Genomic DNA, 24,121 nt, shown 5'->3' on the forward strand with positions numbered 1-24,121 from the left:
CACTTGCCTAGCACATTCGAGGCCCTGGGTTCAATCCTCAGCACCACATTAAAATAAATAAATAAATAAAATAAAGGTGAAAGGAAAGTGACCACAACACTCGGAGTGACCAAAAGATCTTTATTGCAGCAGTGCAACAAAGAGAAAAGAAGGAAGGAAAGAGAGAGAGAGAGAGAGAGAGAGAGAGAGAGAGAGAGAGAGAAGAGAAGAGAAGAGATGAACAGAGATGAAGAGCAAGAGAGAGACAGAGAGCGCGCGCAAGAAAGATAAAGAGAGCAAGAGAGAGAGAGAGAGAGAGAGAGAGAGAGAGAGAGAGAGCGCAAGAGAGAAAGAGCAAGAGAGGGGGGCCTGGCAGGAGGGAGTTTTTATAGCCCGAATCTAATGGGGCCTCTGGCCTCTGGGTCTGCAAGCTGCCTTGTTGGCCCAAGCGGGGTTGAGTGCTCAGCCTTGAGCCAGACTTGACACAAACAGGTGATAAAGGACCAGATAGAGGGGGGTTTGAGTGTGTGGGCTATCTTGCAGCCAACATCTGTTCAGCCTGCCCTGCAGACAACACAGTTCAGCCTGCTCTGCACCCAACAAAAGGTATTGTGTCTGACTGTAACTAAAAAATAAATATTAAAAAAGAGAATGGGTATAAGGAAATTTATGAAACTAATCTGTCTACTTTTTTATAGGGTTTAAATTTTCTACAACAAAAATCTTTGAAAGAAATTAAAAGTAATTTTTATTTTTATTTATACTTATTTATTTGGGGTACTGGAGATTTAAACCAGGGTGCTTAACCAATGAGCCACATCCACAACCCTTTTTATGTTTTATTTTGAGACAGGATCTCAATGAGTTGCTTAGGTTCTCCATAGGTTGCTCAGGCTGGCCTTGAACTTGAAATCTTCCTGCCTCAGCCTCCCACCCCACTGGGATTATAGGTATGTGCTACTGTTCCCCTCCCCCCATAAAACAATGTTTAAACATGCAAGTAACAAAATGTGAATTTAATCAATATGAAATTGCCAGATAAAAATGTTTGCAAGGCTTCTTCTTTACAATTATTCTTTTTTTTTAATTTCATGTACCATCCACCATCCATCCATTCAATAATAACCACTTATCCACTATCTATCCACCATCCACCTAGCCATCTAGCAAATCTTCATCCATCCCTTCATAACCCAGCTAGTCATCCATCCATCCATTCAATAATCATTCATGGGGCTGGGGTTGTGGCTCAGGGGCAGAGGGATTGCCTTGTGTGTGAAGCACCTGTTCGATTCTCAGTACTACATATAAATAAATAAAAATAAATAAAGGTCCGTTAACAAATAAAACCATTAAAAATCATTCATATATCCATTATCAATCCATCCATACATACATACATCCACCCATCCACCCATCCATCCATCCATCCAATCTTCATCCACCCATTCATTCATTCTGTATCTATCCATGCTTTCATCTATTGATCTATATGTCTGCCTAGCCTTAAATTATCAATAACAATTGCTCAAATGTCTGGATCAGTTTCTCCCTTAATTTGCAGTTCTTCAAAAGCAGACCCTCAGATGAGGGTTCAAGTGCCAGCAGTTTATTTTGGAGGTGCAGGACAAACTTGGAGTCAGAAGGGAAAGCAGCCAATAAGCTGCCTTATGAGTCAGGTCAGTACTAAGGGAACTTGTAGCCTGGGCCCTGGAAATTCTACAAAATAATGCAAAACTCTCCTTTGAGTGGTGATGGGCATTTCGACACCAGCTGTGTTCAGCCATTAGCTGGGGGCTTTTCTGAGAAGTTAAGTCTCAAGCACTTCCACTGGGTTGTGTCCAGGCCAAGTGCTCTTCCACAACTTTGGAAAAAGCCATTTCTTATGATCTTTGGATCAAGCACTTAAATAGGGCCCAGCAGACTGAAAATGGGTCCTTCTTGAGCCAGGTATTGTGATACATTCCTGTGTTCCCAGATACCAGCTACTTGGGAGACTGGGGCAGGAGAATCACTTGAGTCTGCCAATTCACCAAACAACACAGTGAGATCCCTGCTCGAAGAAGGAGAGAGAGAAGGAGTATCAGGAGGAGGAGGAGGGAAAAGAAGAGGGGGAGGAGGAGGGGGAAGAGGAAGAGCATAAGAAGAAGAAGGAGAAGGAGGAGGAGAAAAGGAGGAGGAGGAGGGGAAGGAGGAGGAAGAAAGGTGTATCTTATTGTATGTAAATTGTAACTCCACACTGACTAAAAACAGCAACAATTATTTTATTTGTTTGGCAGATCCACAAAAGAGAAGAGACTTAAGGAGAAGATTTGTCCCTAACATTTTACAGGGCTCCTGACATTGCTAAGACCTTCAACTTGAAGCCAGTCTCTCCCTTGGCCTCCTTTCTCCAGAAAATTCAGCAAGAAAGATTCTTCCTTCTGCTTTTTTTTTAAGCAATGAAAATATTTATTCTTCATCAAAGAAATGAAGAGTGAGTTAGTGTATATTCAAATTTTTATACTGAGTTGATTTAATCCAAATTAGAATTTTTGGAAGAAGACAGTACTAATTCCAACACTTTGAGTATTAAAACCAATAAGCTTCCAACATGCATAATTCATATTCAGGGAGAGCTTTTCTTAGCTTCATAATTATTACTTCTTTCCATGGCTGAAATTGCTGGCATTTATTTTGTGGCCCTCTTGGTTTATTTAATCTCTTTATCTATGAAAAGGAAGCTTGGGGAGACTTCTTAGTTTTCCTCTATCACTCCAGGTTTAAACATTGAAAATATCCAAATCCTGGTTTGAAAATGATGGGCTGCCAACCCATAGGTGCTGGAGGGTGTTCTCAAGCCTTCGTGTCCCCAGCCCTAACACTTCAAGTGCCAGCCTCATATGAGGCTGAAAGACTGCAACCTCACTTGCTTTTAGTGAGAGTTCTGATCTACTGGTTTCCTGTCGGATTCCTGCTGCAGGTGCTTAGCTGCTTCTGCCACTTTCACTGGAGATGACAAGAGCAACCTCACACCTGTACATTTGGCCATTTTGGATTATAATTTCCAAAAATCCAGAAGCTAACTTTCTCAGAATCAAGGGCATGGTGGCCATCGTCTATTGAGTGATTGTTCTCAATTTATCTACAGCATTACCACTATCTAGTCTAAGGGTGAGCCCTCCAGTAACCTGGTGTTGTGGGATATTTTCCCTTTGGAAATTCTTTCTTTTAACATCTGCACTGTAGTATATCTCAAATTGCTGATTTATCCTGGCTAATTTGGAGAAATGTTTTCCTTCCTCCAAACCTTGTCATCCACCTCACAGAATGGGGATTCACAAAAAGCTTCTCAAACCCACTAGCAGTCAGAGAAATGCAGTAGGTAGGGAGACATGAGCCCACAATCATCTCCCTAAGATGGCAAACATTTGGGAGTTAGTGTTGCAGTTACTTCTTGCCAAGTAGCAAATTTACCCAACACTTGGCAACAATGCCTTAAGATGGTTGGACTCTAATAGAGCAAGGAGTAGCTGAGAGGCACACCCTTACATTTTTCTGATCTCTCAGAAAACCATCTTAAGGGCTCACTCAGGACCAAATTTTACTGACGATATTCTAGATTTCATCTTTGCATTTTCTTATTTTGAAAGGCTTTGCTTCCTAGAAAGGCTACTCTAAGATTTTCTTTAAATTTTGATATAAAATAAAACAGTTTCTTCTGCTCTTCCTCTCCCTCTCTTGTGTTTTCCCACAAGCAGCCAAAAGATGCCATTTGTCACTTTTATCTTTCTGCCTGGGCATTTCCCCAGCCTGACCTCGTCAGATAAGGCAAACTCTGAAGGTAGTTTCTGGGAATAACCAGTCTCAGAGGCCTTGCATCTCTGTCTCACAGAGGTGTCGAATATAGGATTCAGTCAGAAGGGAACAGTACGGCCCAGACTAAGAATGTCCTGATTCTGATCACTGGTCTCCTGGGGAAACCACTGACATTCTACTCTATTACTCCTGAGCCTTGAACGACTGAAGATTTTGAGTTTGTGAATTGACGCCTTTAGACAGAGCATTACCTTGGAAAACAGTGAAGTATGCAAAGCCTTTGAGGAGTCCAATATTTATTTAATGAATTCATAGAAGAGAGTCTCTGAAAATACTTATGTGAGGTTGGGTAAATAGGAAACGTTTTGCATTCAATTTACTGTTATCGGTTTAACATCGACTTTTTGCAAAGCACAGTCTGAAGAACTTGGGATTGGAACCAGAGTGGGGCCACAATCCCTTCTTTCAAATACGATGATATTTCACAGGAAACAACCTGCATGAAGATGTAATGACAAGAGTCATGTGCCAGTTGAGACCTTGTTAAATAATAGCTTTTCCAAATTTTTTTTTGTTACCAAAGATTCACACACATAATATTTCTTTTGGAATCACTAATATTGAGAATAACCTATTTGTAAAAATAATCAATTTGTGTCTGAAACTGATTGTTAGGGTGAATTTAACCAAAATTATCTGTAAAAAGTCAATTTATAAAAAGGAAGTTTTTAAAAATAACTGATAGAACAATATGATTCTGAAAGAGTCTGTCAGCGGGTTGATTGACATCTTGGCAGGTCACACCCATCTCATTGATGGGTGCTGTTGCTGTGTGGGTCCTGGCAGAGCGGAAAGAGATTCACATTGTCCCTGGGCATTGACCAGAGGAAATGTCCACTGGCCATTCCCAGACACCAGATGTCCCTATCCATGAGGCTTCCATGCTCGGTGACCCACATGCAACCCATGGCTCATGGCACAAGTTCTCCGAGGAATTTTCTTGATAGTGCCATTATGACTCCATCTTCTCTCCCTCTCCAAATACTCCACTCTGGGAGGGTTAATCCACAAAGGTGTTTCTGGAGAGTGAGTGAAGCATGATTAGCTGCAAAACTGAATTTTGTATCCATTAGCCTGTGGTATGCTGTGTGGGCTGTCTCTAGTCCAGCGAGGAGGTCCACGGAACAGGGTAGAGGAGAGAGTGGCTGCGGAGTCACTAATCAAGACCTCCGGAGACCAAGCAGGAAGCAGGTCTGATTTTATTGCGTAGTTACCATGTATATATACTCAGGCAGGAGCTCAGCAGATTACAGGCAGCCACCAATGCAATTTCTGCTAACTGTCCTTGCAGTGACCACTCAAGGAATGGGCCGTGGAGAAAACACAGGGACTGCAACACCTGGCCTCATGCCCAGGGCTGTGGCTTCGGGGTAAGTGGCCTGCCACTTAGACGCCCTTAATGTATGCTATGTATGTAGTACTCCATGCACTTGTTCCCCACAGTATACAGTGTTTTTCTCCTTCTTCTCCAGATCTGTGATGACAAAGGGTTTTAGTCACTCGATTTGATGGCCTTGTCTCTGTTGTGTCAATCACCTACCTGCCTCTAGAACAGGCACCTCCTGGAACTGAAAGCATTTCTGATCCACTAATAGTATCTTCCTATGAAGTTGGGTGTAGATTTCCATAAAGATATGATCAAATGATTGTATTTTATACTGTGAATAGAAATAAACCTGAGCATTGAGAGACTGAGGTTACAAATGGATAAAGAACAAACCATAGGTACAAGTGGAGTTTTGACCCATAACCTGCAAGCAACTTGCCTAAGAAAGCAAGCCCTCATCTACAACAATGTAGGCAGCCACTCTGCTCATAAGTCAGACCTGCAGGAAGTCAGATGGCTATCTCTGTGGCAATCTTAGAAGCTAAACAAGTGCTACAAGCCTTTGGCCAGGATTTAACTGACAGTTTCCCTAATCTTTGCCTGCTTTCCATTTAGGACCAACTTAGAGACAGCCAAATATGAACCTCTAATCAATCAAATAGGGTGTCCCCATCACCAGACTGTACCTTCCTCAGGCCAAAAGCCTCCAACCAGGGCACACCTGACTGTTCTTGCTCCTCAGCCTGCTTTTGAGGTTCTGACCAAATGCAAGTGGAGGTGCTTGCTCCTTTCCTACAGCAAGCTCAGAATAAATAGCCTTTGCTTTTCTCATTTGGTTGGTCTCCATTTGTTTGCACAGCATGGTCATGTAAATAGGCTTTGTGTGCTAATTGGCTTCCAAATCATCCCAACTGCTATTCATTCATTTATTTATTCAATAAATGTTTCTTTATTGAATGAATAAATGAATGAATAGCAGTTGGGATGATTTAACATATTCCTTGTTAGGCCCTGGGGCAAACAACAAAGAGTAAAATACAGTCTCTCCCCTAGAGGACAGTAGCTTAACAACTAAGGAGACAGAATGAATGATTGGGCAGTCTGATCAACAGGAAGTTGAAGTTGAATGGACATTTTTACTTTCATAGTAAGGAACTTGAATGTGGACTAGAGAAATAAGCATTTTAAGTCCACCAAACCCATGATATGACAATATTACTTTAGGATGAATGTGTATTGGTTGAGACCAAATCAGGAGGGGGAAAAAAATCCCAAACACTGTAGGGAAAGAAAGATCCCCTAATTCTTGTAGTTCTTGTGTAGGGTTCCATGGCTGGAATTTATTGCAAAGGCTGATTAACAAGAGTGTAAGAATTTTCATTTTGCATGTATGTCAGATCTTCACAAGAAAATGAAGTCTGAAGGAATGGCCAGATCATGATGCTTACATGCTTTTTTAGGCAAAGAACAATCAATGCGTGCAGGAATGAAGGGCAGTAAAGATCTGGACTAGGATCGTAAGTGCCAGGATCCTAAGTGCCAGGCATGGCACTAGGAGACATGCGGGGAATGTAGAAGCTAGTGGAAGGTTTGACAGTTCATGTTCATAGCAGCCCGAATTACCACTCCCTGGTGGTCAAGGCTATTATCCAGCCTTGACATGAAAAGGACATGGCTCCCAAAATAATCTTTATGGCTTGCCGTATTTTGCCTTAACTCCTTCAACACCCTTTTAAAAAAATAGTTGGTGCATAAGAATTATGCAGAACAGTGGGTTTCACCATGGTATATTTGTGCATGCACATAATTTGATCAACTTTATATCCTCCTCTTCCCTCCCCTCCTCCCTTCCCCCAATCCTCTTCCTTTACCCTACTGGTATCCCTTCTATTTTCATGAGATCTCCCTCCGCCCCCCCCCCCCTTATGTTAGCCTTACTTTAGCTTCTACATATGACCCTTGACTTTCTAAATCTGGCTTAATTTGTTTAACAAAATACTCTCCAGTTCCATCCATTTCCCTGCAAATGACATAATTTTGTTCTTCATAACTGAATAAAACTCCATTGTGCATACATACTACATTTTCTTCATCTATTCCTCTGCTGATGGACACCTGGCTGGCTCCAAATTTGGTTGGACAAGCTCGGCCATGTGTGCAAAGCTATATTATACTGACTTTGATTCTTTTGTATACATGTTGAGGAACACTGTTCTAATTTTAACAGAGGAAATCAATACAAAGAATGGATAACGAGGCACAAAGGTGTCCTGCAGGAAGCTGCCACCCGAAGGGAGAGGTGGAATTGTTGAGTGTAGAAGTTGGAGGGGGCCTGACAGCTGCCATTCAGATGTCTGATGAGCTGCTGCTCATCAGTGCCTTGCTCATCAGTACCAGTGCCTTGGAGTTGAGCTGGAGCCTGTGGCCCAGCAATGACAGATGTGTGAGGAGGGAACACTGGGGGTTGGTTGGTGCCAGTGCTGGTCCTGGATGGAGCTATGGGCTGCTCCAGCAAGCGCCGGGAACACGGATGCTCCTGGTGACAGAGACTTGGTAATACTGTAAACTGGTGTTCATTACCGTCACCAGTACACAGGCCTCTGCAGGGTGAAGGAGTTTTGAGCATGGTGAAGGAGGAGTAAGGAAAAAGGAAGCAGACAGGATGGACCAAGTCCTCCCTCTTCTTCTAGCTTTACCACCTCCTTCTGGGCTTCCACTGGAAGATCCCAGGTGCTGAGTACAGTCTGCTTTTATTTGTGGGTTCTGCATCTGTGAATTCAAACAACTGTGGATCAAACATATTCAGGAAAAATATTTGCTATTGTACTGAACATGTGGACAACACATAGAAATGATACAGTGTAACAATTAGTCACTTAACATTTAATTGTATTTGGTATTGTAAGTAACCTAAGGATGACTTAAAGCACATGAGAGGATGTGCAAGTCCTATGCAAATACTATACCATTTTATGCCAAGGACTCAAGTATCCTTGGATTCTGGAACCCACCAGAAGCCCTGGAACCAGTAACCCACAGATAGCTGACAGCATTGAGGGTGAGTTGGAACCTGAGAAGCAATCGTTTACAATCTGCTAGAGCCCATGGTGGGCCATTCAGCCTCTGCACACAAAATGCTTAACATATTAATCTTCCTGCAGCAAGAGAAGCATCTCTTTATTTCTATTTAATAAATCGCAAACATCCTTTTATAAAAGAGATCTTCACCTTTTCTCCCAAATGAGACAAGAATGTCCAGTAGATCTTTGATCAGTTTCTGGGAGTCACACTCATCTCCTCAGTTACAGTTAAAGCATAGTCACAGACTAAACAGCAAATTGAATCCAAGCTTATATAAAATAAAGGGGAAGAGAGGAAATCAGCACACACAGTGTGCAACTGAGGCAGTAACTTGTTTCTGTAACTGTTGGTCACAGGCAGCAGTTAGTAAACTTATTCACACCCACATATTCTGTTTCACCTCCCTCATCTTTTCAGGGTTCCTATGTGGTGGGAGTCTTAAAATGTAATGGTCTAAAGGTCACACTCTTCTTTGAGGTTATTGTTATTTCCATTAAAATTCTGTTACTGGACATTGAAGTGCTAAACACACCCTAGTGTGACCCTTGGGCATAAGCCCAGGTAAGTGGTCCCCAATTCAAAGCATAAATTCCATCTTGTCAGATGGGGTGCTATACCCTAGCCAGTGCTATCAATGTTTTCAGCACCGTTCCACCATCCCTGTGTACCCGCTACTCCTGGTGACAGAGGACTTGGTAAACCAGGCATCACCTGTTGCCATGCATGGGCTCATTATTAGAAGTGACGCTGTGAAGGTGGAGAGTGTGCCCAAGACATTCGATAGACCGTGGTGCGGGCAGGGCATGGGGAGGAACTTCCAACCACTTCTCTAGGATGGAGCGCACTGGCAGCATACTGTTCCCACCTTCACACACACACACAAAAAGCATGATTCTTCAAATTCACTTGTCATAATTCACCAAAAAACTGAGATCACAGAACCACCAAAATCTATGGGAGATTCAGGGAGAGAGATCTGTATCTTGCTTATTTGTTGAGAAAAAACATTAAATGATATCAGTAATTTAAAAAAACTCTCAGTACCTAACTCCAGACAGATCCACTTAATTCCATATGCTTCTACACCTGGTACTTAGAATAGGTTCAGGCTGAGATGGTCTGGTGGTGAGTGGTAAGTTCTATAGGCCTATACTATAAGAGACTAGAATACTGTTTTTGACCCATATAAGGCAACTTCTTATGGTTCAATTGAATACATCAATATATTCTAAATTAATGGCTGATATTAAAAATTACTATTTGGATAAGTTACATTATCTAGACTAAAATTATTTGGAAGTCCAAGAAAACAGAAAAAGCATGTGGAAACAGATATTTATTACAGAATATTTAAAAAAAATTAAATGCCTTAAACAAAAAACAATACCATAAAGTGATAGACCTAGTAGCATGCAAATACTTCAGGTTGGAGAGGCATGTTTGCTCTTGATGAATGTACATATAATAAATTCCTGACATTTGACTCCAAAATGAATGTATGAATCGGCTGGACATGATTATATGACTAATAATTTAAAGTAAAATATAATCTTAAAGGCAATTTAAACACTGGCATTAATCTATAGGAGTCCATTCAAGGTCAGTGACTGGAGAGCTATATAAAAAGAACTGAGGTTAAATCTTTAGGAGGCAATGCTGTGCCTATGAACATCTGTAAGATTCAGGCTCAACTTCTGCTTCTGACGAACCTGATTCGGAAAAGGATGTATAACATCCATTACACATCTGTTTCAAACACAGTCTATTTCTAAAATTACACATCTCTTTACAAATAAATATCAAGTATTAATAGCTGAAAGATGCCACTGGGATGGGCTCCAAAGTCTGCTGTTCTCATGGCCACCCCGAGACATATTTTAAGGCATCATTTTTAATCTTGGGGCTTTAAGAACATCTTCTTTGCTTTAACTGGTTTTATGTTTCCATTTTCATCTTCTTCGTAATTGGCACGGTCTCTTTTCTTGGCAAACTTTTTTCCAATTGTCCCCACCAAGGTCTCATATCTGTTAAAATGACATATAGCACAAGTTTAATTTCAAATAAAGTAGGAATCAAATCTTGTCAAGAATATCAAACCAAAGGCAACAAAAATAAAATAGAAGTAGAAACTATGATTAAAAGAAACAGTTTGATCTAAAAATTTATGAACTTTTTAAAGAATGACCAAATTACTTCCTGGTTTTGCTTTGCATTACTCTAAGTAAACATTTTTGAATACATGGAAGAAGCACTGGAGAGAACACTTCAACTGTCAGCTTGCCATAGGTGAAGGCACCTGAGGCTGTTGAGGAGGCAGACTGTAAGTCTTCCTGCCGGGGGCTTCGTTTTTTCATTTTTCTTTGGGGATTGAACCCAGAGGAACTTACTCACTGAGCCATATTCCCAGCCCTTTATATTTTATTTTACATTTTGAGACAAGGTCTTACTAAGTTGCTTAGGGCCTTGCTAATTTGCTAAGGCTGGCTTAAAACTTGCAATCCTCCTGCCTCAGTCTCCCGAGCTGTTGGGATTACAGGTGCGCGCCAACATGTCCAGCTCTAGGGGGTTCTTTTTAAAGCTTCAGCAAACTGTAGGGTAAGAGAAGTGCACACAGGGTGCCAATGACACAAGGCCCAGCTTGCAAAGCTGTTCCCAGGTAACAGTTACCTTCTAGCCATTTCCTCATCTGACACATCAAGCTCTACTATCTCATCTTCATCTTCATCTTCTGCTTTGTTCTTAGCATTCATCTGAAGCATCAATTTCTGAAAAATACACCAATGTTGACCATGACGGCTAGCTAGACAAGGCTTTGTGAAAGGATATGGCATCAAACTTATTTGAAGGTGGAGAAACTAAAGTCAAAGAATCCAGAGTACATGTCAGAATTTGTAAGGGATTCCCTGTAACACTCGATGAGTTCTGAATCACAGACAAGTAAGAAAAGCCCCACCACACTGTATTTAGTGCCAAGGAATTCAAGGTGTCTTTTCTTTTGCCTCATATTTAAGATGGGCATATGATACCACAATATAGTGAAAAGGCGAAAAAAAAAAATAGACTTCAGATTTCCTTTGAACTTCCCATCTTAGAGCCCAGTGAAAGATGTATTGGTAGAGGAGGATAGTCACTAGTAATCTGGATTGCATGTCTCAGTGGTGGGCAGGAGGGCAGCCAATGCAGGACAGAAGTGGAAGCCTGGCCCTGCATGATGCACAGAATCTGCAGCCAAGCTCACTCTGAGCTTCAGGGTGGAAGAGGCATGGCACGCAGTGTCTCTGAGCCATGGCCTTTCCTCCCTCATTAACCTCTTCGTAAGAGCTATTCTCTAACAGACTAAAAAATAAAATTAAAGAGGGGCTGGGGATATAGCTCAGTTGGTAAAGTGCTTGCCTCACATGCACAAGGCCCTGGGTTCTATCTCCAGCCACACACACACACACACACACACACACACAAAACTGAGAATAAAGTACACTACTGTAGTTACAGTTGGTGGGGGAATGGCCAGAGGATGAGAAAGGCTGGCAGATGAGAAAACAAGCTCAACTGGTTTCTCTAACACTCAAAGGACCAATAAGAAAATAGGTGACAGCCTTTCCCAAGAGAGGGTGTCCAGGATCACAGAACCAGCAACCAGCCCTGTTTTCAGGCACCCTCACATTCCCCCGCATCAGGCATACCTTGGGGGTGTGTGCCACCCAAACCCCGCTCTTTAGACATCCTACACTCAGTTTCCCTTTTTTTTTCTTTCTGCTTCATAGTCCCCCTTTTCTCTCCATCTAAAGCTCAAAGCAGGCCAAAGCAAAGAAAGTATATATTAAAACCAAACAGTAAGTGTTGGCTTTGTGTAAAGTAAATGTAACACCTTAATCATCCCATACTCCCTCCCCAACCTGCTACCCTTAATATAACCCTGCAGCAGGCTCAGTCAACTGTGGCTCTCTAGAGGTGTCCTAGAGAAGCAGTCCTCACCTGGGGACAATTCTGCCCACTAGGACAAAATGTATGGCAATGTCTGCAGACACTTCTGGTTGTCATGACTGGGCTGAGGGGGGCAGTTGTATGCACTAGTGGCATTCAGTGGGTAGAAAACTGTTCCAAGATGCTGCTGATCATCCTATAATGCTCAGGACAGCCATCACCAGAGAATGATCTGGCCCCAAAGATCAATAAAGCCAAGGGCAAGAAGCCTTGGCTTCAAGTGATATTTACAGAACTAAAAATTTATATTGGCAATGTGCATCCGGATGATCAAGTATGAGGTGGGACCAACATAAGTGCCAAAGTTCTATAAAGGTGTTAAATAAAGGTCTGCTTCTCTGCAAACCTGAGGCAGGAAATTCAAACAGCTCAGCTCAGCTACAAGGTGAATATTCATCTTTTGAACAAACTTTCCAAAGTATTCACTTAAAAGTCTATTTACAAGCTTTGATTAAAATCTGCCCATTAAAAAGTCAAATTACACAATTTTAAAGTAATATTATCCATTAGAAAAGATACATTTACAGATGCCAGAAAATAACTTTTCATAATAGCATCATTTGAATAAAATCTTGACACTCCAGTAAAAGACTCCAGTTGAAATTCTAGCACAGTGGCATCATCAGGGACCGTGTGCTGCTATATTAAATTATCTACTCAATTCTTCCATAAAACTAGACTGCAATGCCTGCAATTTCTTTAAATAGCTACAGCAGTATTTCAAGACTTGTTATTTTCTATATAATAAGGAGAAATGATACCTGGTAGGGAGAAACCTAAGCTCAACAATTGGCAGAAAAAATTCAATTGGAAAAAATTTAAATTTGAAGCAATTATATTTAATACCTCAACTTCAGGATTAAATCCTCTGAATGACATTCTTCCATACAGAAGATCTTCACATAACAAGAAGCTCTGCTCCTCTATTATGACACTCCTAAATGGGAAAATAAACCTGTATCAATGGCAAGTGTACACATAACAAAGCAGAGCAAGTAAAAATCAAGACTGAAGGAAAAATCAATCTGATGGTTCTCAGTAGGAGTCAAGTAAAAACACAGTGTAAGATTTCTAACCCAGGGCTGGAAATAAAATCTGATTAATTCAGTCAGCAAAGGAAGGCCCTGGGAGATGAAAGCTACAGGCTGGAGGGAGGCACAACTCTTCTGAACACTATGCACAAGTACCTGCATGATGTACAGACCAAAAGCATTAGTAAACTTGACTTTTCCAAAGTTGTAGCAAAATTTCTTTGATGTCTACCCCCACCCCTCAATTCTTACTAAATGTCCAGGAAAAAAAAATACATAAATCAAACAAATAAATATGCAGGAGGAGCCTGGGCAGCTTTCACAGAGTGTACTGGCTGAAGTGTTTAGCTAACTACCTGGAAGACTGGCCCTGGAGTTCCCATAAGACCTTGGGAAAGCTGGATGAGCAAAAGTAGAAACTGGCAGAAATATGGGTGATGAGGTGTGGAAATGAAACCAAAATCATTCTCCACAATTAGCCCAGGAAGAACAATGCTGGGCTAGGAGCCAACACTGGCACCAGAGGCAGCGTGGCAGCCGCATTTCCCCTGAAACAGGACTGACTACAGTGTCTCCAAAAGCATTTCTCCTCAGAACCGCCAGTGCATGACCCTGAACCCAAGGTAAGCTTCTCAGCTGGCTATGACCCTCAACCGGCCAGGAAAGCAAACACCTCCGTGTGTGGCTTCTACTCCTCAGCAGACTCACTCAGCAAACATTCAGAGATCGGACAAGGCAGACTCTCTTCCAGAGGCTGGGAACAGCCAGGAATGAAAAAGCCTCTGCTCTTTATTGGCCCCCGACAATAAAGAAAACATTGCCATCAGACAGCAGAAGAAAATTAGCAGGTTTTCCATTCCTGGCCACCCAGAGCCAATTAAAAAATAGGGCAAAATGTGGAACAAATATTTTCTGACTACATCAGAGCACTGGCTGACCAAGAAGAAAGCCCGCTATGTAGGGCTTTCTGCCCAGACACAATATCCAGATTGTGGAGGAGGAAGCTAGAGACAAACAGCATAGCCCTGCTGATGTGAGGACAAGCTAAAGTTTGGGATGACAGAGGTGGCTAGGCTACATGGGCCAGAGACACACAGGAAATCCAGGACCTGCTGTGGGGTCCCTTCAATCTCCAGCTGAACACTAAGCTGTGCCAGGTGAAGCCACAACATCAGGAGAAGAGCTCTCACAGATGCCTTCTGGGAGAATAGTTACCTGATGACTCGGTTTTCTGTGGCTGCTGTAGCAAATTACCAGAAAATTGGTGGCTTCAATCATTAGAAACTTAGGCTTTCACCATTCTGGAGGTCACAAGTGCCTAATCAAGGTACCAACAGGACAGTGACTTTAGTGGAGAATTTGCCCATTGCTTCTTTGGCTTCTGGTAGCAGGCAGCACTTCCTGGATTGGTACTACATGACTCCAACTTTTCATACATGGTCACAATGCCTGCTGTGTGTGTCAGATCGCCCTTGGTCTTCCTCTTACAAGATGTAATGATTTGTCCCCCCAGGGATTCAAGTATTAGAAGTTCAGTCCCCAGTGAGGACATGTGAGGACGCCTGAAGCCTTTAAGATGTGCAGCCTGGAGGGAGGTCCTTAAGTCATTGGAGGGGTTGCCCTTGGAAGGGAAAGCTGGCTCCTGGAGTATTCTCATGATGACAAACTGTTATAAAAATCTGAGCCTGCACCTGACTCCCTGGCTTCCTATCTCAAGATGGTAGCCCTTCCTTCCCCATACACCACTCAGTATGAGGCACCCCCCTACCCAGCCCAGTCATGTCCTTGAACCTGCAGAACTATAAGCTAAACAAATCTCTATATTTTTCAAGTTACCCAACCTCAGGCACTTGATTATTGTAATTAAATGAATTAATACATAAGAAAACATAATTGTATTTAGTTTCCACTCAGATAACCCAGGCAATCTCTCTTTTAACGATCTTTAAGTTAACCATAGCTGCAAAGTCAATTTTGCCACCTAAGGTAACACAGGTTCCAGAGACAAGAACATTGATGTCTTCTACCCTACCATATCTGGAAAAGAAAACTCATCCTGCAACTATATGTTGAATAGACATTAGGGCTTGCACAGAAACGTGTCATGTTTGAGTTCTGTCTAGCAGAGGTCAAGCCTACTCCCTGTGATATTTAGCAGAATGGCTCTACCTTAGGAGTAGGGCTAATTAAGCCTTAAAGCAGAATCTATCAGACCGATTCTAACAAAAACAATAAGCTGATCAGTGTAAATTAACTGCCTAATGGAATAAAATTCAACACTCTATCAAGGGAGACAATAAAATCTATGCAGTTAGTGAAGTTAACACACATAATGCAACACACACATGGAAAATGAGTAGACATGCAAGGAAGCAGGAAAATGCAACACACACACACACACACACACACACACACACCAAACAAAAATCAAAAGAAAGATGATGGAATTAGTAGAAAAGAACTTTAGAACAGTGATTATAAATATGCTAAGAATTTACATGAAAAAATGAGTGCATGAAGAAGCAATTAGGGAACCTGAATTATGAATGGAAACTGGAAGAGTACCAGTTTGTGCTCCTTGAATCACCTAATCTGCCAGTGTACAACTAGACAGTACCATCTTTTCCTGAGTGAGGGCACAAAGTTATTCATTACCTTCTAAGGAAAGTAATCTAAATGTCATTTTCTGTGTAGAGGGGGAAAACAAAAAAAGAATATTGAAAACAAGATCAAAACTGTCTCACCCTATCTGAGTACAGTGGTGCACACCTGCAATCCCAGCAGCTCGGGAGGCTGAGGCATGAGGATCACAAGTTCAAAGCCAGCCTCAGCAAAAGTGAGGTGCTAAGCAACTCAGTGAGACTCTGTCTCTAAATAAAATAAAAAAATAAGGCTGGGGATGTGGCTCAGTGGTCAACTGCCTGAGTTCAACCTCTGATTAAGTGTCCCCCATCCCCCGCCAACCCCCCCCCCAAAAAAAACAAAAAAAGCCCTGTCCCACCCTTCAGTAAACATCTGGAAGATCTGAGCAAGTTCATAAGGCAAAGCACAAATCCAGATTATGGATCCTCATGAGGACTGATCCTCTCCCCCATCAACACTATCTCCTGCAGCACTTGTTCCCTTCTCACCAATACCTTGCTCCCTCTGAGGCAAATGGAGAAAAAAATGTCTCTTTCTCCTGGTGGGGCAGATGTTTTGTCTTTACAGAAGGGCATCTAAACTCCCAAAAAGGCCCAGAAAAGATCAGAAAATGAAGAAAGAATATAACATGGTAAATAAAAAAAACTATCAGGGGAAGAAAGGAGCATATATGTGTTTGAAAATGTACACAGCATCTTCAGTTGGGTTAAGTAAAATCACACATGCAGAGCTTGCCAAGGCAAGAGAATTACTAGGGAACAATGATAAGGGGCTTCCAGAAGGATCTAGATCAGTAAATGAGATGAATCTATCACTCCTTCAATCAAAATCACTTCTTAGGCACCAGTCAAGCTTGGAAGTTGAGGGTCACTATCTTTGTGTGCTTTTGCATCTCCAGCACTGGACTACTGAGTGGCTCTGGGCAAACTACTGTTAAGCTGCAAGACGGACAGAATGGAAATGGGCAGCTCTTATGTTTGCTATGATGTAAGATGCTGAGCCAAGTACCTGGAACACACTCTAGATTCAGTGAATGTGTGCTAGATGAATGGTCTTTAAAGTAGTAACAATTAAAAAAAAGAAAGACAAAGCTCCTGACCTGAAAGAGCCTAAGTCTAATAAATTAACTCTGTTACTGAAATAAAACTGGATGGCCTGAAGTACACACCTAATTTTGGAACTTAATGTGATACAGAGCATATTATAGCTTCCAATAAAATTCCTCTGTTATTATCAGAGATGTATGCACTAGATTCCTTTATTCAATGAAAAAAAAAAAAAAGACAGTGTTATAAATGATAGCCAGGAAGCCAGTAAAAATATATAAATCCAGGTAGAACTTTTATAGGTTTAATAGTTTTTAGAAAATTATTTGCAAGGCTAACCCTCGAAACTGAACATAAAATAACTTTATAGTTTACATCACTGGACATAAAATAATCCCTGTCAAATCTACAGGGATTTTCTTCTGACTGTCCCAAACATCATCAATATAAATTCTAATAAACCTACTCTTTTTCTTTAAGCTCTGGCAAATCCAAGTACCAGTGCTCTTCACTGATGATCTTCTTTTCTTCTTCCTCTAGTTGTTTTTTGGTTTCTGAGTCCAGTCCCCTTTGCATGAACTGTCAAAACAAAACCAGTGTCAACACTCTTGTGTGTCTTTACAAACAGGCCTTCTAATGTAATGAACCCAGACCAGTCTTACATTTACAGACTCATTCCTAAGCATGTTGAGTGTTGCTTCATCTCAACACTCACGTTCTTGGTACACAAATACTCATTTATACCTATGTTTGGTACACATGGCAAAATGGAACACCCCGTGGCTGTGAATCTAGTACCTCCATTTTCAGGCATCAGTTTAGTCTCCTGACTCTACAGCATCTCAGAATACATTCTAAAGTTAGTGATTTAGCCTCCTTCACAACTGAGAACCCACAGTAGGCCTTGGAAAAGTACAGTCTTCAGGCTGGATATTTGCTATCATAAATAATGTTTTTGGATGTCTGCTAGTATAAATAAAGTTTTATTGGAACAAAGTAATGCTCTTTTAGTTCTGAGTGGCAATGGCAGAGTTGAATAGGTACCCAAAAGACTACCTGGCCCATGAGCCTAAATTATTTACTATCTGAACCTTTAAAGAATAAGTTCACCAAAGCCCATCTGTCCTAAGAATCCAAAGGAATTAAAAACAAGCACCTTTTCTATAAGCAATCCATCATACCGGCAAACCTTCTATCCACATCCTTTTCTTTGTACTTCCTACCAGGATCACCCTCTGTCCAACAGCTAAAGTCAGTGGTCTTCAAGAGCCCAGAAAACAAGTGAGTTGGACTAAATGCTCAGTGATTTCATACTTGCCTACACTCGGCTCCGAGTGAACAGCGACACTGGCTATGATGCCCCGTGACTTCTCACAGCATATACTCTGCTTTTTCTGTAGGCAGTGTTACCTGGGATCCTGCTGGCTAAGTTCTTTCTTGTCAGTGATGGAAACTGCTAACTCAAATGGAGAACCTGATTAATTTTCTCATCTCTCCTTTGCTTCCAACATCCAATTCAAACTTCCCCATTCACTTGGGTGGTGGCAGATTGTTTTAAGACAATTTCTTCCTTGTTAACTCCAGAGTCAGATCTTCGGTCCAATCCGTAATCACCAAGCACATCTTTATTTGGCTTATTCTTAGAGCAAATGCTACTGCTAAAATCTTTTCAGTGCTTGCTTGGTCAGTCTATTCCACTTCTCAAAACCAATGAGATCATAAACCATTAAACCAAAAGAAAATTCTGTTCAGTAAAGACTCAAATTTTGCTGATATGCACAAAAGAAGTACTTTACAAACCATATAAGTCATGCTACAATTTGTCCCCTCCCTTCCTCACCCTACTAATCCCTAGTTACATCCAAACTTAACTCCATTCAAATCTTGCCCATGTAACATTTTCTCTTTAATCTTCAAAACATTACTTACACTTTACTTTCTTTTCTTGGAAATTCCATCACTCTGTAAACATGATATCTAACAATCTGTATAAGTACAGATGTTCCCCATCTTAAAACTGTTCAACTTAACACATTTTTGATTTTATGATGGAGGCAAAGTGACACACACCGAGTAGAAATAGTACTTCAAATTTTGATATTTTCTTGGGTTATCCATATGCAGTATGATGCTCTCTGGTGATACTAAAGAGCAGCAGTGAGCTACAGTTCCCATTTAGCCACACCAAGTGGAAGGTAAACAACTGGAACTCTACAGTGTACTATGTGGTTAAGTTATGGTGTTCAGTAGGTTAGGTGTGTCATGCACTTTTATCCTCTGTTGATTTATGATGAGTATATCAGGGCATAATCTCACTGTAAGTCAAGGACCATCACTAGCAAGTGCCAGGCAGAACTCTGGAGACAGATAAAACTGAGTTCCAGTCCTTACTAGCCGTGTAACTTCAGGCATATCACTTCCTCTCATTTGCCTCAGCTGTAAAGAGGAATAATGACCACAGCCTCCTCAAAGGGTAACTATGTGAATCACATGAATTATCATGGAAAGCACTTAGAACAGGGCCCGGCATATGGTAAAGATTATCAATATTTGCTATCTGTATTATCTAAGTTTTAATTTTGTCTTAATTCCTTTGTTTATTTTACCAACCATGCTTTATCTGGATTGTTGTTCCACTTTGAAAGTATAGGGTTAAAATGACTGAATTTCAAATCTTAAAAAAAAAAAAATCAATTTTGTTTAAAGTTGGGTCACAATTCACTTCCACTCCACTGCCACAATTTTGTGCCTTGTCGGGGCCTTTCTTCCACCAACATATTCTCCACAGGGCAGTTAAAGTGATCCTGAAGAGCAACACAGCTCAAGAGACTGCTCCCTGTGCTCAACAGCTTCTACTGCCCATAAGTTAAAGGGAAACGAAACCCCAAACCAACCCTCCATCCCGCCCGAAGCTCCCTGCACGCTGTGACCACGGCCTGCCTTCCAGACACAGTGGTCACTTTGGTTCTTGGAAACCTTCTTGTTTCCCTTCTCTTCCTTGAACTCGCCTTCCCCGACCCGGGGACCCTCCCGCTCCCTCCGCCCGGAGCCTAGCTGCCCGCGCACGCGTTAGCCAGCGCCCGCACCGGCCGGGTCGCGGGGAACGAATGAGCTCCGCCCGCCTGCTGTCCCCTGCACGCCCGCCGCCTCGTCCTGAGCCTGGTCGAGAGGTCAGGGCCCTGTCGCCCCCCGGACCCTTCCAGTACCCGCGCACCTTCATGCGCAGCAGGTTCTTGGACAACTTGGTCTTGCGCTCGGCCGCCATGCTGGCTCCAGCCGCCAGCCTCGCCCACCAGCCCTCTGCGCGTGCGTGCCGCGGCGTGTCCAGTGACGTCACACGCAGCGCGCGTCGCCCTGCCCAGCCCGCGGCCTCTCCTGTGCGTCTCGCGCCCGGGCGCGTCCCTTCTGTTCGCGCGCCTCCTCAGCGCGCTGAGAGGCCGGGTAAGAGCGTGGGCGAGACAGCAGCTTGCTGGCGCGGGCCGCCCACCAAGAGGAGGGCCACCTCGGCCGGGCCCCGGGGGACTCCTCCCGCCGCGCCTCTCCACCCAGCAGCTCGCGAGGCCGCCTTGGCGAGTCCCCCGAATCCCCGCCGTCCCGGTGCAGTAGCTCCATTTGTGTCCCCGATGGCCCCATGAGGCGGTTGTCACTGCACCGCCGGCCACTGGGAGCAGGGCGGCGTGAGCCTAGGCTGCTGGCTGCAGAACGCCCTTCAGCCCTGGGCTCCAAAGCTGTGCCCAAACCATCCCTCCCCCAAACGCTGTGGGCAGGGACAGGCGCCCGGAGCCGAGAGCCCGAGGTTGCTCCACCGCAAGGGGTAGGAAGAGCCAGGAGAGAAGGGTGACCTTAGCGCACACTGAGTGCCCTGTGTCCCCCACAGGGCTTCCTCAGCAGCCGCAGGTCCCACTCAGGTCCCACGCTTGGGAGGACACCGACATTTCAGCCGACGGCAGCCTCGTTACGCCACTCTTTTGAGCTGGGTGCCTACCTTGTCCAACTCTGAGGAAGGCACTGCTGTCCTGGGTTAGGACCCGGCAAGGAGGGGAACCTGCTGGATGAGTGTTAAAGCTGAGATCCAGAAAGCATTTGGGATTTTAAAAGCCCTGCAGATTTTCTCAGGGGTGTAAATAAAGGCATTAAAATGTGCTAAGTGGTTACAGAAACTCATTTATGCATAAATATGAGCGAGACCCTGGATACACAGCAGTGTGTCAAAAGGCATGACCGCCCTTTGCAGAAGCTGACATTAAGTGGTGAGTGCCATGGTAGAAAGAAAATAATGACGCAGGAGAGACTTTTAGGGTTACTTTAGATAACAGGGTCCAGAATGGCCCTTGTCAGATATTAGTGCTGATGTTGCTGCTTTATGAAGAGTTGAAGGTAGTGGACTCTAGGTATACTAGAGGGTGTGGTGACTGTAAAGGCTGTGAAATGAGAATTAGATAAAGCCCCTCTTTTCATGGAGTTTGCCAGTTGAGTACCATAGAGGTTAACATCATGTAGGCTGAAGAGTGGCCTCCCAAAATTCATACAGTGAAGTCCTAGCCCCCAGTACCTCAGAATGTGACTGTATTTGGAGTTTCGGCCTTTAAAAAAGTGATTAAATTTAAATGAGGTGCGAATGGTGGATCCTAACCCAATTGACTCGTATCTTTGATAGGTTCAAACCCAGGGCCTTATGCATGCTAGGCAAGTGCCCTACCAATGAGCTACATCCCCTGCCCCAGTGTCCTTATAAGAAGAGAAAATTTAAACACCCAGATGCCAGAGGGATGTGTGAATAAAGGAAAGGCCTTCTTCAAGCCAAGGAGAGAGAGATTAGGAGAAGCCAGACCTATCAACACCTTGGTCTTAACTGTGAGAAAATCGATAAAAGGCACCCAGTCTATAGAATTTTGTTATGGTGACCCTAGTAAACTAATACACCACATAATTAGCTATAGATTACAGTTGTTAGGAGAAAAGCATGAAGTTCATGAGATGGTATGACAAAGGTACCTAAACCATTTTGGCCTGGAAAAGAAGTCTCCTAAATGGTGTGAACTTTAAGCTGAGATTGGAAAGAAGAGGAGTTAGCTGGCTGGAATAATCTTCTAGTTGTTCCCATTGATGTGCTGCGATGATACCATCCATCCACTGAATTCTACATCTTGTAAAACTGAAACACTGTACCTATTATAGAGTAACTCTTCAACCTCTTTCAACCACTGTTTTGCCATCTTAATTTGGCTCCTGACAGGATTTTGAAGGAAGTACTGTGGGAGCACAGGTGGAAGAAGGAGCTCAGTTTGTCATCTGTATCCAGGAAACCAGGAGGTGACTGTGAGCCAGATTTTGAAGGATGAGCATGTGTTTTTCTGGCTTAAGAAGAGGAAAACAGCATTCCTGGCGTATACAAGAGCACATGTACAGCCAGCTAAGGATGCTAGAAGCACCACGCCTTCCCTGTGCACTTTTGCTGTTGTCAGTCTACTTGAATACTGGATTTTGATTTGTTTTCCTGAGACACTGATGTTATCATGTCACTCCTTGACTCCAAAATTTACAACATCTGCTGTTGTCAGTTAGATAAAGGTCAAATCCTTCAACTTGCCACTCAGAATTCTATATTTTTATTTCACTATGAAAATACTGAAAGTGAATCCCCAAAGTCTCTTTCTACCTTTTAAAATATAATAAACGAAAAGTGATTTAAGAGTAATAGTGTAATTTTAACTTTGAATTAAACTCCCTGACAGGGAAGATAACTCCTTGATCTCCCCATGCTACTGAATTATAGAACACAGAGGATAGTTGTCACACTCAATAATGTGTTAGCCTGTTATAGTCACACAGCAAAGGAAACATTGTTTTGGAGTAAGAAATATTTTGGATAGGTCTCCTCACAGTTCTGAGTCATTTCATAGTGGAATTTGTTGGAAGTGTGAGAGCCTCCAATTCCAGTCAAGAGAGGGTTCCATGTAGCTGCACAATAGAATAGACCTGTCACATATAGCCATATAGCACTTGAAATGTGGCTAGTCAGCTGAGGAACTGAATATTTTTAGCTAATTTAAGTTTAACATATAAAATAGTTTTCTGTATTCATAGCTTTATTGTTTTGGAAGGACTACATTTCACTTTAACCTTTGAAAATTTAGCATCTGACTTGAAATATATACTGTGAGTGTAAATAATATTACCACATTTCAAAAACTTAGGCTGAAAAAAGTAAAATTTCTCAGTGTATTTTCATAGTGTTTACATATTGAAATAATAGTTTGGATATTTTGGTTTAAATAAAACAGTGTTAAAATTAATTTCATCTGTTTCTGTTCACTTTTTAAAATGGCTACTAGAAAATTTTAAATTATATGTGTGTCTTGTGTTTCTTCTGTTTTCCTTTTCTTTCTTTTTTTTTTTGACAGCACTGATTTAAGAACTGCATTGGCCATGTGTGCCATCCCAGTGCAGAAACTAGAGTAGAAGAGTCTGCTGTGAGCAGAGGAAGGAACTCTTATGCAATGAGACAAAGCTGCTATATTATTAAATTTTGTTCATTTATATATTTGCAAGTACCAGATTCCAAAATGACTTGTTCAACAAAACAAGGATTTATTAGAAGTATACTGGTAGTTCGTAGAATTGATGAGAAGCCTTGAGAACAAAGACGGAAGCTGGGACAGCCTGGGATGTAGGGAGCAGAAATGAACCTAATACTTCTGTAAGAATGGATGAAAAACAACTGATTTCTCTGCTCTTAGGACACTGGACTAAAGTTTTTAAAATCAAAGAATCTCCTTTTGTTTTAATTTAGGATAGACCTGAATTGCAATCTCAGCAAGATTGGACATGATAGGGAGGATAATTTTTAAGAGAGATTGAGTGCCAATCCTCAAAGAAGGGATAGTTGCTATGATAGGCCATGCAGCAATGCCAAGGGTAGGAAGGAGGAGAGTTCTGTTGAGACAGCTCCAGAGGACAAAGAATTAAATATTTGAGTGTTAATTAAACTCATATTCAAAGTCAAATATGTCTTTTTTTCATAGAATGTGCTTCTTCTTCTTGATTCTGTATTTCATTCTTTAGACAAGCATTTATTATCTGCCTGACACATGCAAATTGTGACTTCAGGCTAACTAGTCTAGAAATCTAAGTAGTTTAATATGTTCCTTCTGCTCTTACAATAAGTGATT

The 24,121-nt window shown here is 42.1% G+C and overlaps 1 protein-coding gene and 1 long non-coding RNA gene across 2 annotated transcripts; one reads left to right on the top strand and one right to left on the bottom strand.

Annotated features, from left to right (window-relative positions):
* Nucleotides 1–9,569: 9,569 nt before the first annotated feature.
* On the bottom strand, nucleotides 9,570–20,349 carry MPHOSPH6 (M-phase phosphoprotein 6). Its single transcript, XM_081273383.1, has 5 exons — nucleotides 20,164–20,349; nucleotides 17,416–17,528; nucleotides 13,076–13,166; nucleotides 10,913–11,010; nucleotides 9,570–10,269 (listed from the first exon to the last, which is right to left on the bottom strand). The coding sequence occupies exons 1-5, from the start codon at nucleotides 20,212–20,214 to the stop codon at nucleotides 10,137–10,139; spliced, it is 486 nt and encodes a 161-aa protein (XP_081129509.1). The 5' UTR covers nucleotides 20,215–20,349; the 3' UTR covers nucleotides 9,570–10,136.
* Nucleotides 20,278–22,643, top strand: LOC308637167. Its single transcript, XR_014019577.1, has 2 exons — nucleotides 20,278–20,390; nucleotides 22,186–22,643. It is a non-coding gene; the product is annotated as an uncharacterized lncRNA (long non-coding RNA).
* The last annotated feature ends 1,478 nt before the right edge of the window (nucleotides 22,644–24,121 follow it).

The sequence above is a fragment of the Spermophilus citellus genome (genome assembly GCF_964194105.1).
Source record: "Spermophilus citellus genome assembly, chromosome: 18".
Classification (NCBI taxonomy): domain Eukaryota; kingdom Metazoa; phylum Chordata; class Mammalia; order Rodentia; family Sciuridae; genus Spermophilus; species Spermophilus citellus.

Excerpts from the sequence above, each read along its gene's own strand:
- MPHOSPH6 (XM_081273383.1), bottom strand. The coding sequence starts at position 20,214 with ATGGCGGCCGAGCGCAAGACCAAGTTGTCCAAGAACCTGCTGCGCATG. Across the intron at positions 17,529-20,163 it reads AGAACCTGCTGCGCATGAAG|TTCATGCAAAGGGGACTGGA; the intron begins GTGCGCGGGTAC and ends TTGTTTTGACAG. Across the intron at positions 13,167-17,415 it reads CCAGAGCTTAAAGAAAAAGA|GAGTGTCATAATAGAGGAGC; the intron begins GTAGGTTTATTA and ends TTTCCCATTTAG.